General features: G+C 40.3%; 1 protein-coding gene across 1 annotated transcript in view; it reads left to right on the top strand.

Annotated features, from left to right (window-relative positions):
* The window catches only part of LOC145401684 (ornithine decarboxylase-like), a 42390-nt gene that overhangs the window by 12289 nt on the left and 10667 nt on the right, over nt 1-19434 (top strand). Inside the window, exons 4-5 of the mRNA XM_080273867.1 lie at nt 3818-3935; nt 6935-7084. Coding sequence (XP_080129993.1) covers nt 3818-3935; nt 6935-7084 — 268 coding nt within the window. The remainder of the gene's footprint in view (nt 1-3817; nt 3936-6934; nt 7085-19434) is intronic.

Below are 19434 nucleotides of genomic sequence, written 5' to 3'. Positions count from 1 at the left end.
TTTCTTCAGTGTACGAAAACACACACTTTACCACTGTACCACAGAGGCTCCCTATATATCTATATATATATATATATATATATATATATTAATATATATATATATATATATATATATCCCATTGGAGCCCAGTGTCCGGAATATTGGACAGAACTGGGATTTTTCAAGTCTTTATAAAGTAGGGAACCCCCGGATAGGGACCTATGAGTTTCGCGACTATGAGCCGATAGGCGGAGGGCGGTACGCTTAGTACCCACCCAGTGCCATGCCTCGCCCAGCACCCCTGGGATCCAATGGATTAAATGACTCTCTGACCACCATGTAGTGGCGGTGAAAGTCAAGGTGCAAATGCAATGGAGGAACAAAAGGAGGGAAGGACTGGAAGAAGTAGTCCATACACAGAGGTTAGAAAGGTTGCAAGAGGATGGAAAAAATACCGAATATACGAGAGAAGTGGAGGAGCGATTGAGTAAATACGATTTGGAGCAGATGGGGAGGTGGAACGGGTGTGCAAGACATTCACAGATGAAATCTGTGCAGCATGTGAGGTGGTGTAAGGCGTGAAGAGAAGACGATTGGGGGTGCAAAGAACAACATGGTGGAATGAAAAGGTGAGACAAACAGTGGCGCAAAAGAAGAAAGCATATAAGAAGTGGATAGAAAGCAAAGGCATTGAGGAAGTTGAGAGACGGAAGAGAGAGTTATGTGTAGAGAGGAAGAGTCATGTGAAAAATTAGTAAGAGAGTGTAAGAAGAGGGTGGATGAGGAAATTGGAAGAAATTTGAGTATAAGGTGGAGGGAAAAGTAAGAAAATGCTCTAGAAGGAGGTAAAGAGAGTAAGACAAGGTGATAAAGAATTTAGTCGGAGAGTGAAATATAAAAATGGTAGACTACTAGTGGAGAAGGGGGAGGGGAGGGGAAGTGAGCAATTGGAGGGAACACATTCAGGAACTGTTAAACGTAGAGAATGAAAGTGATGCGAGGATAAGTGGTTGGTGAATGGCTGGGAGAAGGAGGGAGATGAAAAGAGAGGAAAAACTCAGTTGGATGAAAGTACTGGAAGCAATGAAAAAGGTCTAAATGGGGAAAGCCCCAGGAATAGATGGAGTGTATGGTGAAATGCTGAAGCAAGGGGGAGAAATAGCAGTAGAATGGATTTGGAAGATGCGCAGATTGGCCTGAGAGGAAGACAGGGTTCCGGAGGATTGGAAGTCAGGTATAATTATTCCCCTGCACAAAGGCAAAGGGGGACAATAAGTGTGTGATAATCATAGGGACATTTGTCTTCTTAGTTTTGTAGGAAAAGTGTATAGTACGATACTTAATGACAGAGTTAGGGACATAACAAAGGAATTATTGGTGAAGAATAGGGAGATTTTAGAAAGGGAAGAGGCTGCATCGATGAGATTTTCATCCTTAGGTCTTTAGTGGAAAGTTTCTAATGAAGGGAAAGAAGTTGTATTAGGCCTTCATGGGTCTGCAGAAAGCGTATGACAGGGTGGATAGACAAGGAATGTGGAAAATATCAAGAATTTATGGAGTAAATGTGAAGTTCTTGAATGCCGTGAAGAGTATGTATGAGGGTGATGAGGTTGCAGTGCGTGTGTATAGTGAATTGAGCGAATTTTTCTATCTGATTGCTGGATGGAAACAGGGATGTGTCAGGTCTCAATGGTTGTTCAGTCTGTATATGGATGGGGCTATAAATGAGATACAAGGTAGGGCAGTGGATGTTGGAAACTCCCTGTACTGTTGTTTGAAGATGATACTGTAGTGTTAAGTGAAGACAAAGTGGCATTGCAAGGCTTGGTGAATGAGTTTGGAAGTGTGTGTTAAAAACTTAATCTAAAGGTGATTGTAGGGATGAGTAAAGTCTTCGAAAGAAATGAAGTCAGTGAATGTACAGTGAAGTTGGATGATGTGGAAATGGAAAATGTGAGTGCGTATTTGGGAAGTGTGATGAGTAAAGATGGAAGTTTGGAGGATGAAGAACTTGAAAGGGTACAACAAGAAAGAAGGGCTCCTGGTTCTTTGAGAGCAGTGATAAGAAACAAGGAAGTGAGCATGGAAGTACAAAAGTTGCTACATGACAGTCTTGAGGTACCAACTATAACGTATGGAAATGAAGCGTCGACTTTGTTGGAAGGACACAAGTCAAGAGTGAAAGCAGTTGAAGTGTGTTATTTGAGAGGAACATGTGGAGTTACAGCACAGGGAGAGACAGACTGACAAAAAGGAAGTGAAGGAGCGTTTTGGTGTGGATGTGGTAGAAAGCGTTAGGAGAAATACACTGAGGTGGTTTGGCCATGTGAAGAGAATGGAGAGCGATACTAGCGAGTAAAGTGTATGTGAGAGAGGTGGAGGGGGGGAGAGGGAGGGGAAGGCCAAGGGGAAGGCGGTAGCTGAGTCAGTAGAGGGGCGGCCAGCAATCCTAATGGATCGAGGATCGAATCCCTGCTGGGGCAGGGAACAGTTTAAGGATTTGAATTTCATAAAAGCAGACTTTACTGATCTACCGGAAGACCCTTCGACATGTCATAAAACTACCTCTGCTAATACCAATATACAAGTCCTGTATGAGACAGCCCTATCATATATTCGGTACGGACGGTGGGTGTTAGCGCTGAGGTGGTGACATGTGGAGGTGTGTAGGAGGACTACTGGGCCTTGAGATGGGCCCTGAAGCCTTCGCCCACAGTCGGACACATTAAAAAAAAAAAGAAAAAAAAAAGGAAGAGATGGAGGGATTAAGGCGTTAGGCAATATATAAAACTCAGAGAGAGAGAAATAAAATAATTTATTTTGATTTAATGAGCACCATATAACTTATAGGTAAGTGATATACGTTTTTGACAAGTGTGAATTGCTAAGAAACGGCTTAGGGAAATATATAAAAATATAACGTATATATTTAACTAACCCGTCCGAAATCACTATTACAGTACATGATGCCTAAAAACGAATTTCTAATGTCTTGCGCAGAGGAGTTTTCAGGTACTCCCATTTTCTTCTTATCTTCCTGAATTATAATCAAGTAAAAGTAGGGTGATGAAACAAAACGGTTTTTGGTATTAATTATATATTTCGGGCGATTTCTTAAGGGCACTGGTGTAGTATTGTTTTTTTTTTGCCTATCGACCATTGAGGCCGGAGCCCCTGGTCATTAAGGCAAAAATATATATATATATATGTATATACATTGACACATATATACACATATATACGAACATATATATATATATGTACATACATACATACATACACACATCCATGCATATGAACATACACACTTTCATGCACACGTGTATATATATATATATATATATATATATATATATATATATATATATATATATATATATATATATATATATATTGCATTTTTATTTTTATTATTTTTTATATTTTTAACCTTATATTGCTTATAAACTAAAATGCCTAATGTAAAGACCCTAAAACTAATCACCTAACAGACAAATCGCTAACCTATACTAAATCCTAAGAGACAAATAACTAGACCAACACTAATAGTAAAAAGCCTCGACCAAGAGAACACCATCGACTGCAGATACGTAATGCCTTTCTACATTACATACCTGCACTCATCACCTGGTGACTGTCACTCGAGGCACAACCTAATATAGGGCAGTATTATAAGATAGGTGTTTCTGACAAAATTATCTGCGACTGAGGACTTATCAGCATACTAAAACAATAATGTAAGAAACAAAGTCTTTAATAACAGTTATTTCTTACGGACTCTTGTTATTCGTAAAAACTGGTTAGACTACTTTGATGAAGGCTTGATATCCCCCAGGTCACTGCTGATACGTGCTGCCAAACTAGGACTCAACGTGGTAGGGGTGGCATTTCACGTCGGATCTGGATGTGAGAAGCCACAGATATTCGGTGACGCCATTGCAGCTGCTAGACAGGTTCGTGTTTTGGACCCCCACCCCCTAACCCACGCACACAAACAGATTCCCTTTCACATACTTCCACACTCGTTCTCTCTCACTCACCTTTGTATTTCTACATACTTCCCAAAGCTTCAGGTTATTGGGAGCAACGTGAGTTGATCGTGTTCTTAGTATGTTTCTTGTTGTTGGAGAAAATTTTGAAGTAAACCTTCCTTGCAGCCAAGCCATTAATCATACAGCACCCGATTTCACTAGGTACAGTCTCATGGTTCTTCTCAACCCCTCCGCATGCCAGTTCATCCCACCCCATATTATTATCATTTTGTCCCATGTCAACTTCGTTAGGCCCTCATATCGGTACTTTTACCTTTGAGGAGATATCCATATTCAAGTTTACCTTCACTGGAGTCAAACCACTAATCCTGCAACACCCATTTAATAATGTATACTTTCCTGCCCCAGGCATACCACCAGTCAGGTTTTCAACCCATACCACTCGGCCCTTTGCTCAACATGGCCATTGTTTTTGTTAACACTCTAATTAACAGTTTCTTACAGCGACGCAGATTACGTGGTCGACGAATCAGTTTGATTCTTGAAAAAATGAAACACTGACATGGGACTCCTGTGTACTAGCGTTCGTCACACGGCTTCATAATGCAACTGCAAAGCACATACAACATTGCCTGTACATGTAACGGTGAGAAGGTTGCGGGGGTGGGGAGTTGAAAGTGTTGGTAGGGGGTCGGAAAGACATGAGGTATGAGGTGAGGAGACATAAGAAAGGGTTAGGAGTGGAGCGGAAACGGAGAGGAAGGGACGGAAGAGAAGAGGTGTGTAATGGGAAGAGGGAAAGAGAAAGGGCCTTTCCTCAACATCAACGCTTGACGAAAAAGATTAGGAGATAAGAAGACGAAGATTCATAGACGCAGGCAAGCCAAAACAGTAGGCAGGATATCGAAATATTATTCTCTTTTGTCCGGCGACTGGTGATCTATTATAGTGATTAGAACACCCAAGCTGGACTGATGGTCTACCATAGGGTTGATTACCTAGTGGTGTCTGGAGGTTTTCGATCATGTAATACTAAGTGAAATTAGTCTGGCCAGGCTAGCCTTCAGCTCTTACAGACGAAAGAGGGTAATATGAAAGTGGATGTAACTCAAACCGTTTTCTAATCTTCCCTAGAATGCGATCTGCAAAGGTCATTGTCATATCTACGTCTCCAGTTGCACTGCTAGGTGAACAAAGATAAGAGAACATCAAATACTGTTTGCCGTGTGCGGGTGAATACCGAATATTGCAGTTCTCTCTCTCATATATATATATATATATATATATATATATATATATATATATATATATATATATATATATATATATATATATATAAAATCATGATTTTGAGTATCCACTGCAGGACCGGCCTATCCCAACCGAAGTCGGGACGATACAGCCAATGTATCTCTACCAAGTGGCTTAGGCTGTCTGGTAGAGATTGTATGTAGGATGAGAAGTGCTTGTAAGTGTAACTGTAGTGTTGGAGTGGCTTTGGATGTGTGTGTAGTCTGTGAACCAAGTGTAATCGGCCCGTGCAAGCCGACTGGGTGCAAGCATACTTTACAGTAAGCGACACTGGTTCAACCACAGCACCCCTTGTGTCCGCCAATGCAGTACGTGGCCGGGTGAACACTCCCAAAGTTTATTACCCAGGTGGGGCGCGAACCCTGGTTCACCGGTGTACGAAACGCACACTCTACCACTGTACCACAGAGGATATATATATATATATATATGATGAGAGAGATATTGGAGCCTTTGTGGTACAGTGGTAAAGTGTGAGTTTTCGTACACTGAAGAACGAGGCTTCGTGCCCCGCCACGGTAATAAACTTTGGGAGCGTTCTTCCGGGCATGTTCTGCTTTGGCGGACATAAGAGGTGCTGTGGTTGAACCAGTGTTGCATAGAATAAAGTATGCTTGCACCCAGTCGGCTTGCGCGGGCCGATTACACTTGGTTCACAGACTACACACACATCCAAAGCCACTCCAACACCCTACATACAATCTCTACCAGGTAGCCTAAGCCACTAGGTAAACATACATTGGCTGTATCGTCCCCATTTTGGTTGGGATAGGCCGGTCCTGCAGTGGACACTCAAACGGCTAATATATATATATATATATATATATATATATATATATATATATATATATATATATATATATATATATATATATATATAGACAGTGCAGCTGAAGAGAGATTCAGGGCCTCATTATTCAACCTGAGATCATGGAGGACAAGGCAATCCCCCAGTTTTTTAAAACAAAATAATGGAACATAAGAGCAATTTGACTCTCGAATCAAATTATGTATTGCATTTTGCAAAGTGGGATACTGTATATAATCCTGTCCTAACAAATGCTTTAAAACTGGTCATTAAAAAATAGGGGTTTATTCTTACCCTCATCCATAAAGATTTGGTACCAGCGAGTTCCTACCTGCTGTACTCTGGTGGAGGAGGATGTCTTGTGCAAATCTCAGTGTGCTGGAGGATAAGGACAGTATCCCTTTCACGATTCAATCTTTTGTTATATACCAGCCACCGCCAGATGTTATTATTCATCTGTAAGTGTTTGATATAAACGTAGGAGTTAAATATTGTCATAATTAGCCTCCCCATCCTCTGCCTTGCTACGGCCAGAGGATTTTGTTAAGTTGTCGTAGATGTATGAAGTGTTAGTATCATAACTATTACCTCTCTCATTGTCGGGTTTGCCCTAGTATTATATTCTGGCTGATGCCAGATAATATCAATTTCTTGAAAATTAGTCATCGGAGTCTGACAACTGACACCATAAATCATTTCCGTGTCATATTTCTCGGTTACTAAATTCCAGCAAATGCCAGACGATTGTATTCAGATGAATGTGAATCATAGGGGTCCGACAAAAAAAAAAAAAAAAAAAAAAAAAAAAAAAAAGGTCAGGAAAGCTCTTTTCTTCATACAGGTGTTTGATGAAGCTGCTGAGGAAGGGTTCAGTCCTTACGTGCTTGACATAGGTGGAGGATTCCCCGCCACGAACAACGCCCTGATGGTGGAGATGGCTTACAGTATCAACGATGCCATAAATAAATATTTTCCAAACAACGACGTGCAGGTAAATCACTTCCTCACTTCTTTCAACCGTTGATCATATCAGTTTATTTTGATTCTTGATATCAACAGACCAATTGTGGGGGGCACAATCCTAATGAAGTTCTATTGAGATTTCAAGGACTTTTGTTGGACTCACTTTTGTCATTCTAAAACATTCGTGGCGCTTCATGCAACTTCTTCTCTGTTAAACACTACCACTCCTTCTCCATTTTTTTTTTTCATACTTTAAAGCAGTAGACTGAGACCATTGACAGCAGCCCCTAATCTGTAAATACTACTTTTGGCACGCAGAACATCTGTGTTTTATGTTGCCTATTTCCTGTCTTCTCATGTAGTGTTAAGTCACACAGGGTTTATCAAAAAATGTTATTGAGAATTTAAAGCTGAATAATCTGTTACGCTATCTTTACAGTACTTATTGTATGCAGAAATTTGTAATATTTTGGAACACATCATCGATATATAGCAGACAACTAATTTTACTCGTTTCAGAGACAAAGGTGGCTGCAGCATGTGTAGATGCGTAATCTGATTTTTTTGTGTTCTCGACCTCGAGTCTTCCTAATCCCCTTGAATCTGACTATCTCAATCCTGCCGGCCTTTGAATATATCTATGTTGGTTATTATTCCAATTTTACAGGCTACAGACGGAAGGATAAAGTAGGTACACACACACACACACACACACACACACACACACACACACACACACATACACACACACACACACACACACACACACACACACACACACACACACACATACACACACACACACACACACACACACATGAAAAGACAGGGCAAATGTGCCATTTCCGGTGGAGTTCAGTTTGGTAGGAATGTTTGTTGTTGTCACTGTTGATTAAGTCGCACCCAGTTGAGCCTAAATTGGTAGGTGTAACTGGTCGTTGTAAATGAGAGGAATAGTTTGTTGTTGTTATGGTTGGCTGAGTAGCATCCAGCTGAGTCCAAACTGGTAGGTATAATTGGCTTTTGCTGTAGTCAGTCTTAATCTGCTACCGAGCCAGGGGGGATCCCGTGAGCCTCTCTGCCTGTCGACATCCCTGGGATACTATTGTATCCGTAACAGTATCAAATATTTCTCTTGTATGACTATGTATTTCTCCTTTCAGGTGTTTGAAGGAGTTATAGTGACGATGATACGTTTTCTTTAATGTCTTACGTAATTCTGCTTTGAAAAATCCTTGACTGAGGAATTTTCTTGTGATCTGTTGGATTTTTGTAGTAAAGTTTTCCAAATTTGTACTTGCCTTTGCGACCCGTAGCAATTAACACCGCTTGCTGGAACTCTAGGTATGTTTCCCGACAAATGTGGGTGTGATACAATTTCAAAATTATTATCATCTCTTTTATCGTAAAATTTTTTGTTATAACTTTGTTTTGTAATTCGATATTATTTTCCATAAAGCTTGTTTGGCAGTTGTCGGTGTTTAATTAATACTAGTACTTCAGGATAAATTTCTTTTATCCATTCATTAATTTCTCCATCACTGTTTAAGGATATTAGATCGTCAGTGAATCGTCTAGTTTTGTTAAATTTCTTCGCTACTGAATATTGACATGTGCTGCATACAGTTGAATTCATAAATATATAAGTATAGATTTGCCATGAATGGGGCTGGATCTGTTGCCATGGATATTCCTATGCACTGTTTGAAAACCATATTTCCACACGTAAAATCACAGTTTTCTACCAGGCAATATGTTATATCAGTTATCTGATCCTCAGAGAACGTCAAGTTTTTGCCATCTCTTATTTTTATATATATATATTTTTTTTTTATGTGAGGAAGAAGTAACAAAAGGCCGCCAGCCCGCAAAATTGTTCCCTCCAAGAGAAAAACAAAATACAAGAGAGCCAAATTCAAGTATACTTCGTGTTTACCTACTGCGATCAAATTCTTATGCAATTCTTTAAAAGCAACTTGCACTATCCATTCCAACTTCCTTTTTTATATCATCGTGTTCGATCTTCGTGTATAACGTTGAAAAATCATATGTTGCTATGTTTCTTGCATTTCTTTTGTGATTGATGGAAGCAATATCCTTTCTGCACATTTCTGAGTTATCACATTTCCACATATGGTTGATTCCTGTATATAAATTTAGTTTGTAACAATATCTTTTGTGCTGTTTATAAATCATTTTATAAATGTGTGATAATTTTTTTGCCAGTGATTTTGTTGCACATACTCAGGAGGAAATTATGAATCTGAATTTTACGGGGTCTTTATGCATTTTTATTTACAGTATATGTATGATAATTTTTTGTTATCATCATCTACCTCGATTCCGTGATTAGAAGAATATGATGACTGCTTTTCAATTATTTTATTCTCTTTACTACTAACTATTGTCTATGTTTCGGAGACTTGATCTATCATGCCCAATTCTTGTAGAAGTGTTCGTATGTAATATACTTTGCAGATGATTGCTATATTATTATGTGATTTGTCTATCAGGACCAAAACATACGATTTGTGCAAGTCTTCAAGATCCTTCATTGCTTCCTTATCTCTGAGTACTGGTTTTGACAATCTCCATCTACAGAAGTGTTTCTTCTTGAGTTTGCAGATTTTTTCATCACTTTTTGCATGACTTTTACTTTCCATTCCATCATAAAACATTCATTAAATTCTTCTGGTTTACACCATTCTGCAGCACATTTTTTGACTGCGATGTTAACATTTTTTCTCACTTGTTTCCAGTTGATTCCTTTAGCCTCCTGATAATTAAATCCTTTTTTCACTAGTTTTCGTAGTCTAATTTTTTTTTTTTATTAGGTCTAGGTTACCTGTTATTACATGCTGATGATGAATAACAATGAACTCTGTATCGTAACACATTCATGATTTTGCGCAAACCATTCTTTAACATCTAATTCTTCAATAGTCTTTTTGTAGTTTAATAATCTTCCTCTTATAGTTGGAGCTTCTTTATTTTAGAATCCAGTAGGAATGCTGTCTTTGATATCTGAAGACTTGAAAAGTATACTCAATTCCAATTTTTCTATGCCTTTGTTACAAAACTGAATTTTACAGTTTATTCTTGTGAGTTTCTTTTGCATGTCTTCATTATGTTTTCATGATTTTGTAGTTTCCAAGATCTTCTGTTATCTCTAATATTCTTGAAAGTTTTGAGATTCCATCCTCATTGTTTAATCTTGTGTTTTGCACTAGCATGAATAATTCACCCGGTTCTTTCTCTCTCATTTGTGGTATTGATTTTTGACAGTATCTTAACAGTTTACTCATTGATAAGCCGATCATGTTTGTGACATTCGTCATAAATTCTGTTGTTCTGCTGCTTCTGTTGTTATTGTTTGAAGTTCTTTTTCCTCTTTATTTTTCTGTTTTTGTTGATTACCTCAAAACTCTGCAATTATATCTTCTCGTTGATTATGTTTTTTTGTTTTTTTTACCATTTTATCATTTAACACATAAGGATAGAGTGTTCTTAGTGTATTTATCCAATACTTTTCTTAGCTTCTCCTTTTCGAGGATGCTTGTAAATCTTCGATGTTGTTTTCCGTTCTTTCTGTTCCATATACTTTCTCAGTTATTTGAAATGTAAAACACTTATCTTTACACTCACCTTCGTTGAAATGGTCAGAGAGTATCTTGCATGCTGATCCTTTCTCTTTGTTTCGAATACTGTATCGATGTTGAATTATTCTAACATTTAGTCTTTGCACTGTCTCTCCAACATACTGACTTAGACAATTGTCACAAGTAAATAATTTCATTCCATTAAGCAACGTTGGGTCTGGTTAGTACTTGGATGGGTGACCGCCTGGGAACACCAGATGCTGTTGGCATCCCTACGTGTCAAGTGGGGTTGGTGGAGGATTAGTGCCCCTCCCTGTAAAAGAATTAACTCTAAGCCCTTGGCCACCCCATTTGGGATACATGGCGTCTGGCAATGGATGGATGGATGGATGTACGCGTGTTGTAAGGTTTTCCTGAAATACTGCTTCTGAATTGACTTGAAACATTAATTTTTGGACATGTCATACACCTTTTGTTTTTACACTTCATCATGTGATTATAGCAAACTCCAGATGAAGGTTGAGATTTAGTCCCATTCGCTGACGTGACTGAACCACCTCCAACGTTCAAAGTGTCACTGTCAACAACAGCATTACCTTGTCGAGGTTGAGTAACTCTCACGGAGCCAGATTCTTGATCAGCACAAGAGGAAGGCATGTTCATTGGGGGTTGCTCAATGATCGTTTTGATTTTCAATATAAGCATCAACTATAATAAATCAGTATTTTATCGGCAGTAATATTTACTAAATGGTAATTTTCGATGGGTGAGAGCTCAGCTGAACTGCCTCAATCAAACCACGATAATCACCAGACACACATATATGAAAAGACAGGACAAATATGCCATTTCCAGTGGAGTTCAATTTGGTAGGAATGTTTGTTGTTGTCACTGTTGATTAAGTCGCACCCAGTTGAGTCTAAATTGGTAGGTGTAACTGGTCGTTGTAAATGAGAGGAATAGTTTGTTGTTGTTATGGTTGGCTGAGTAGCATCCAGCTGAGTCCAAATTGGTAGGTATAATTGGCTTTTATTGTAGTCGGTCTTAATCTGCTACCGAGCCAGGGGGGATCCCGTGAGCCTCTCTGCCTGTCGACATCCCTGGGATACTATTGTATCCGTAACAGTATCAAATATTTCTCATGTAAGACTATGTATTTCTCCTTTCAGGTGTTTAAAGGAGTAATAGCGACGATGATACGTTTTCTTTAATGTCTTACGTAATTCTGTTTTGAAAAATCCTTGACTGAGGAATTTTCTTGTGATCTGTTGGATTTTTGTAGTAAAGTTTTCCAAATTTGTACTTGCCTTTGTGACTCGTAGCAATTAAGACATGTATACAGTAACCAGTATTGTCGAACTCGAGGCATGTTTCCCGACAATTTTGGGTATGATACAGTTTCAAAATTATAATAATCTCTTATACATAAATATCATTATTGACTCCGATGTGAAGTCACAGACACAAACACACACACACACACACACACACACACACACACACACACTGGAGATAGGACAACACAGACTTAGTTCAAATATACTCTGCAAAAGCTAAGTAATCCCCCTCTCCCACGCATCAGAGCCTATTTGTCTATCTATTGCCAGACGCCCTTATCCCGTAAGGGGAGGCCACAAACAAATCGCCTCCATGTCGCCTTGTCCCCCGCCATTTCACTGCCTTGCTCCCAGTTCACACACCCCTTTCTCATATACCTTCCACTCCATCCCTCCATCTCATCCTTGGCCTCCCCCTCCCTTTCCCCCCCTTCCACCTCACTCACATACAGTACACCCTCCTCGCCAGTCTCTCGCTCCTCATCCTCTCCACATCGGAGTCAATAATGATATTTATGTAACCTTCTGACCTTCTATGTGCGATTTAATAAAATAAGATAATTATGATTTAATTACCCTGCCGTCAGTCTCGCTGAGTTCATGATGACCGGAATATATTATATTGCCTTTGGTTGAGGATATTATATCCTGTTTTAGCACCAATGACTTTTTATATGAATTACTTCTGTGCTGATGCAAGCATATTTATCTGCAATCTCTGATTTCTGCATAAGAATGACATAAATAAATTATTCTGGTTGTCTGTATATTCCTAACTGACTAATCACAAGCCGTAGAGTTATAAATCCTGCAATGCAGGATGGTATTTTTTTCGGCAACACGCCCGATAACGTTGCGCGAGATTCAGACTGTGTGTGTGTGTGTGTGTGTGTGTGTGTGTGTGTGTGTGTGTGTGTGTGTGTGTGTGTGTGTGTGTGGGTGGGTGGGTAGGTGTACCCTAACTCCTCCTAGGCTGTACGATAGATTTAAATGAAACGTCCCAACTGCGTTCGACTGGTTACTCCGAAGGTCCTCCACTATATACTTTTACAACTCTGATTATTACGGAGGTTAGCCCTATCACCATGAAATCAGGAAACGAAGGCGGGTGAGGCCTTGATATCTTAATGTTTGGGGAGCCTGAAACCCCTTAAAGATTACTAGGAAGTCAGCCCCCACCCACAAAAAAAAAAAAAAAAAAAAAAAAATAAGGGAAGTGATCAGATGGATTTCAACGAAACCTCTTAGTTTAGATCTTTTGGTTGCATGATAATACCTTCCATTATATAAAATTGGGGGTCCGCCACCCTCCAAAACTTATAAAGAATACAAAATTGGGGAAGAAGAGCACATTTTGATATGGTAGTACATGTTATAGAATGGGACAATTCGGCTGAAACTCGCTATATATCATCCCATAATATATTACATTCATATATGCCACCATTGCTATCATGTGGTTTCTACATCGGGATACTAGCTTCTTTTTTGATGCAATAATATTATTTTGTAATGATTTCAACTCAGCATGCACATAAGAGGATCAGGTATGACGTTGACATGTTTTCTTAGAATGCACAGGAAGAAACTACACACCTACTTTATTTAATATTTTGATATAGGTTAGTTGTAGTTATGTGAGGGTGAATTTGAGGACACATTGTTAGGGGTATTAACATACAGCAACATGGCTCCTGTCTGAATTTCATCTAAGGGTAAAGTCGAAAGGAACATAGATACATGCAGTGTGTATAGTGGAATGTGATGTATTCCTCACAGTTCAGTATTTTTTATCTTAATTCATTATGATTATAGGTAAAGCCATACATACAACAACATTAGTCTCACGGAACGAAGAATCACTGCAAGGTGAATAAAATCCTTTGACATTAATCTTAATGAAAGCTTATGCTCCCAATATCGCCCGGAGGGTTTAATGTCTCTCTTCTCCACAGTTGCCACTTCAGTACCTCTTTTATTACATAGCCACCCAACAAATGACTTTTCTGCCGCCAAATGGAATCATTGAACAATCTGCATGAAGAAAAATGCATTAAACAATTAAGAACGTTTTTCAATTTAATTTTACAATAAAATGAGTTTCTAATATGTATGAAAGTAACAAAATTGCACTTTACTTTCATGGATAAGGTAACAGGACTTCCATCTATTCTATCTATATAGCTAGGCTGCTTCCCCCAAGGAAAGGGAGGTAGCCAAGACAGGACGACACACTCCCAATTTACTCATCCACTCAAACACGTTCATTCGCATCTTGGTCCCAAAGGGGAGAAGGGACAGATCCTCACTGCACCACACCGCACGAGGGTCAACTACGCAGTGCAATCAGTAACATCCGCAGCAGGGCCCGACAGCAGAGCTGGTTTACCCCTGCCACATCATAATAGATCCTGACCTGATCAGCTGATCAGACAAATGCGGGAGAATATCCCCTCAGGGCTGCATCATCAATCATTCATTCACAATTTCTCTCCATTCATTTCTATCACACACAGCCACTCTTCCTTGCTCAACAGACATCCCTCTCGCACCCAACGCTCTCTTCACACTGTCCATCCATCCTATTCGTGGTCTTCCTCTCAGTCTTGCGCCTCTCACATCAGACCTAGTTATCGTTTTCACCAATCGCTCATTATCCATTCTCTTTATATGCCCAAACCATCGCAACACCCTCTGCTCAACTCGATCAGCCATCTCCTGAACAACTCCAGTTCTTCGCACTTCATCATTTCTCACTCGATCCATACGCATCACTCCACACATACTCCTCGGACACCTCATCTCCAATATATTCAAACTTTTCCTCTGTGCTACACTCATATTCCATCTTGCAGCCCCAAATAATGCAGTCGGTACCACAACACCCTCATACAGCCTTTTCTTTACATCCATTCTATGCGAACGACATCTAAACATTTTATTCATTCCTCCCAGCACCTTTCCTACTTCATTCATTCTAAACTTCACTTCTGCATCTATTCTTCCATCCACAGCAACATGTGACCGTAAATACTTCAAACACTCTACCTCCTCAAGTAACTCACCATTCAGAACTATATCATCCTTCTACCATCTACTGACCTCGTACACTTCATCACTTTACTCTTATTCTCATTTACTTTCAGTTTCCTCCTTTCACACACATTGCCAAACTCCTCTACCAACTGTCTCAATCTCTCCTCTGAATCAGCCACCAGTGTAGTATCATCTGTAAACAGCAGCTGCTTCCTCATTCTTCCATCAACATTCACCAGAATCAAACCTCCACCTAACACTCTTGCATTCACCTCCCTTGCAACACCATCCATATAAATATTAAACAACCAAGGCGACATCACACATCCCTGCCGCAGCCCCACTCTCACGGGAAACCAGTCACTCACAGTATTTCCCACTCTCACACACGCCCTACTATTTACATATAAACTTTTCACTCCTTTTAGTAACCTTCCATCAAGACCATACAATCTTAAAACAGTTCATAAAGCCTCCCTATCAATTCTATCATATGCTTTCTCTAAATCCATAAATGCCCAAAACACATCCTTGCCTTTCGCTAAATACTTTCACACGCTTGTCTCACAGCAAACACCTGATCCACGCATCCCATCCCTCTCCTAAAGCCACACTGCTCATCACCAATCACTCCCTCTGTACCCTCTCAAACTCTCTTAATTAACACTCTACCATACACCTTACCTACAACACTCAAGAAACTTATACCCCTAAAGCTAGTACATTCATACTTGTCACCCTTGCCTTTATACAACGGGACCACACAAGCACTTGCCCAGTCAATTAGCACCATACCTTTCACAAAGCACACATTTATCAATCTTACTAACAAGTCAACAATAGTCGCTCCACCACCCTTCAGGCATTCAGTAGCACACCCATTCATACCTGCAGCTTTTCCTGTTTTCATCTCCTTTACTGCCTCCTGCACTTCCCCCATCATAATCAAAGAATCATTCAACTCTCCCAACATATCTATTCCTTGCACCTTTCCATCTGCCACAATCTCAGCCACCCTTTCCTCCTCTACATTGAATAGTCTTTCAAAATACATTCCCCATCTCTTCCTTACTGCATCCATCTCATTTAACATCCTTCCATCCTCTGCTTTTACTCGCTCTTCCCTCCCAGACTCTCCCTTTCACACCCTTTTCACCTCCTTCCAAAACATTTTCTTATTCTGTTGAAAATTCTCAGTCAACCGCCTACCCCACCCCTCATCTGCGGCCACTTTAGCATCACGCACAGCCATTCTAGCCCTCTTCCTCTTTTCGTTATACCACTCATATGACATCTCATCCTTCCTCTGCAGCCACACTTCATATGCACGTCTCTTCTCAGCCACGGCCATACTTACTTCCTCGCACCACCATTCACTTCCTTTTCTTACACCACCACCCACGCATCTCACACCACACACCTCTTCCGCATGCCACACCACAGCACTCTTAAACAACTGCCATTCCTCCTCCACACTGCCATTTTCCTGATCTTTCACTGTTTTCCACTCATCTCGCAATTTCTCCTGATACTCTATCATTTTCTCTCTTTTATCCAACTCACTCACTTTCAAAACCTCCCTGCCATACCTAACTCTCCAAGCTCTCACCCATCTCTTACCTACTCTTAACTTTCCCTCCACCAAGTAGTGGTCAGACATACCTCCACCCTCCCCTCTCAGAACTCTCACATCCAACAATCTTGCTATTACATTCCTGGCTCTATCAACAACCCTTCCACCCTCCTGTCTCACCCATGTATACTTATAAATATCTTGCTTCTCAAACAGGGTATTTCCAATTACCGTCTCTCGCCCAAAGCACAATCCTATCATTCGTTCCCCATTTTCATTTCTTCCAGGTATACCATGCATACCAACTACACCTTCAACTGCTACATTTCCCACTCTAGCATTCAGATCTCCCATCATTACCACATTCACATTCGCTCCAAAACTCTGCAGACACTCATCAACATCATTCCAGAAAGACTCCCTCTCTTCTTCATCCCTTTCACTACCAGGCCCATATGCACTGTCAAACACCCACAACTCACACTCAAATTTCGCTTTCACTCACATCAGTCTCGATGACACCTCCTTCCATTCAATCACACACTGCTGTACTTCCGGACTCACTAACAAGGCCACACCTTCTCTTGCCCTTCCTCTGTCAACACCTGACAATCTTCCATTCACACTTCCAAACATAGACTCACCCTTCCCTTTCACTCAGAGTTAACGCATCCAACTTTCTTCTCACAAACATTCTCCCAGTCTCCTCCCTTTTAGCCTCAACTGTACTACATCCACGCACATTCATAGACCCAGTCTTCAGGGTACGGGGATAACTCAGTCCCCCATCCCTTTCTCTGGCCTGTCTCTTTTTAGGAACTCATCAGTTACTTAACAAATAAGGGATGAGGCTATGGCACACCTAATGTCTGACTTGGCTTATATCTCTGACTGGGGCTAAAGTAATCTGGTTGATTTTAATGCATCAAAAACTCACTTCTTGCATCTTTCAACCTGTCAAATTAATCGCAGGAGTATCCTCTGGTTTTTGACAGTACCCAACTCAATCCTGCATCATCCTTGAACATACTTGGGGTTTCATTCTCTTGGGATTTATCTTGGAAATGTATTACCTCTCTTGCAAAATCTGCTTCCAAGACATAGAGGGTGCTAAGCCGACTCCATGCCTTCTTTACCCCTGCACAGTTGTTGATTTTATACGGGTTTTATTCACCCCTGTGTAGAACAATTCTCATGTGTGGGGAGGTTCCCCATATGCAGCTCTTCTCAACAATGTGGAATCAAAGGCTTTTCGTCTCATTAACTCTCCTTCTCTTGCTGGCTCCCTTCAACCTCCATTTCTTCGCCACACTGTTGCATCTTTATCTCTTTCCTGTCGCTACTTCAATGGTCACTCCTTCTCTGAGATGTCTCCCTGCATCCATCCACCACCAAGGCGGGCGAGTTGCACCCGTCTAGCAGCAAACTCTCATCCATTTTCTGTTGCAATGCAAGGGTTTATTGTTACTCGCAGTCCGTCATGTATGCAAAATAGGTCAACTCTGGAACTGTCTTATTTGTGTTTCCTCCTTCCTATGACCTCCAGTCTTTTACGAGTATACACACTTTGTCCAGGCATCTTGAAATGAACGGATCTTCGATTTGACTCACTATTAATTTGACTTTATTTTTTCTTGGAGGGAACAATTTTCGGGTTGCTAGCCTGTGGTTTCTTCTTGGCATAAAAAATTACAGTATTGATTTTCAGTCTATATCTTCGTAGGAATAATAACTGGTCTATAGGAGAGAGAGAGAGAGAGAGAGAGAGAGAGAGAGAGAGAGAGAGAGAGAGAGAGTGTCCCATGGGCAGTATACAGGATGGCAAGTAAATAACGTTGCACCAGAATCTCACTTGCCTTATGTTTTATGGGGACGGCTTAGTCTGCTGATGTGGACGAGAATATGGGAGTGAAAATAGAATATGGGTAAGAAATACATGATAGTGTTTGATAATGCATATATATATATATATATATATATATATATATATATATATATATATATATATATATATATATATATATTGTGGTAGGTGGGGGCGCTCACCATCCACTCACTCGATGTAGTGCTGCCGTCGGGTTTCTGCGCTTTCCTCTCCTCCATCCTTCTTTCCTTCCAGCCTCTTCTGTCTTCCTTTACTTCATTCTTTCCTTGTCCTTCTGCCTACGGATAACTTTACACTTCCTCTTCTGTCTTTCCTTCATTCTTTCCTCTTCCTTCTGCCGTTGGGTGACTCTACAGTACACTGAGAGACAAGCTAAATGGTCTCCTGTACACCAGGAAACCATTTACTACGGTGGGTGGTAACCATATAACCAAATTTTGGCGCCTGGTGGTTTAGTGAGTAATTATTGCGCTCCAATCGGATTGAGCCGGTGAAGGTTTATATCCAAGGAATGGTTGGGGTTGATTGCTCATGTAATGCCACTCAGGGATGAGTGAGGCTGGTCACTCTCATCTTAAATGTCATGACCAACTGCTTAGCCCCGAGTTCCTACGCCCCTCATGGGGCAATGTAGGATTGGATGATGGATGGATATATATATATATATATATATATATATATATATATATATATATATATATATATATATATATATATATATATATATATATATATATATATATGATCTCTTTGGACATGTGGAGAGAATGGAGAATGACTAAGAGGATGTACTGTATGTAGGTGAAGTGGAGGGAGGGAGAAGGAGGGGAAGACCGAGGATGATGTGGAGGGATGGAGTTGAGAGGTATATGAGTGAAGGGGGAGTGAGCTGGGGGGAGGGCAGTCAAATGGTGGGTGACAGAGCGACTTGGAGGCGATTTGTCTGCG

Source organism: Coenobita brevimanus, chromosome 56 (genome assembly GCF_032717465.1).
Source record: "Coenobita brevimanus isolate Jiangsu-jjx chromosome 56, ASM3271746v2, whole genome shotgun sequence".
Classification (NCBI taxonomy): Eukaryota; Metazoa; Arthropoda; class Malacostraca; order Decapoda; family Coenobitidae; genus Coenobita; species Coenobita brevimanus.
Note: the sequence above shows the minus strand (reverse complement) of the source record. Positions and strands in the feature narration are given on the sequence as shown.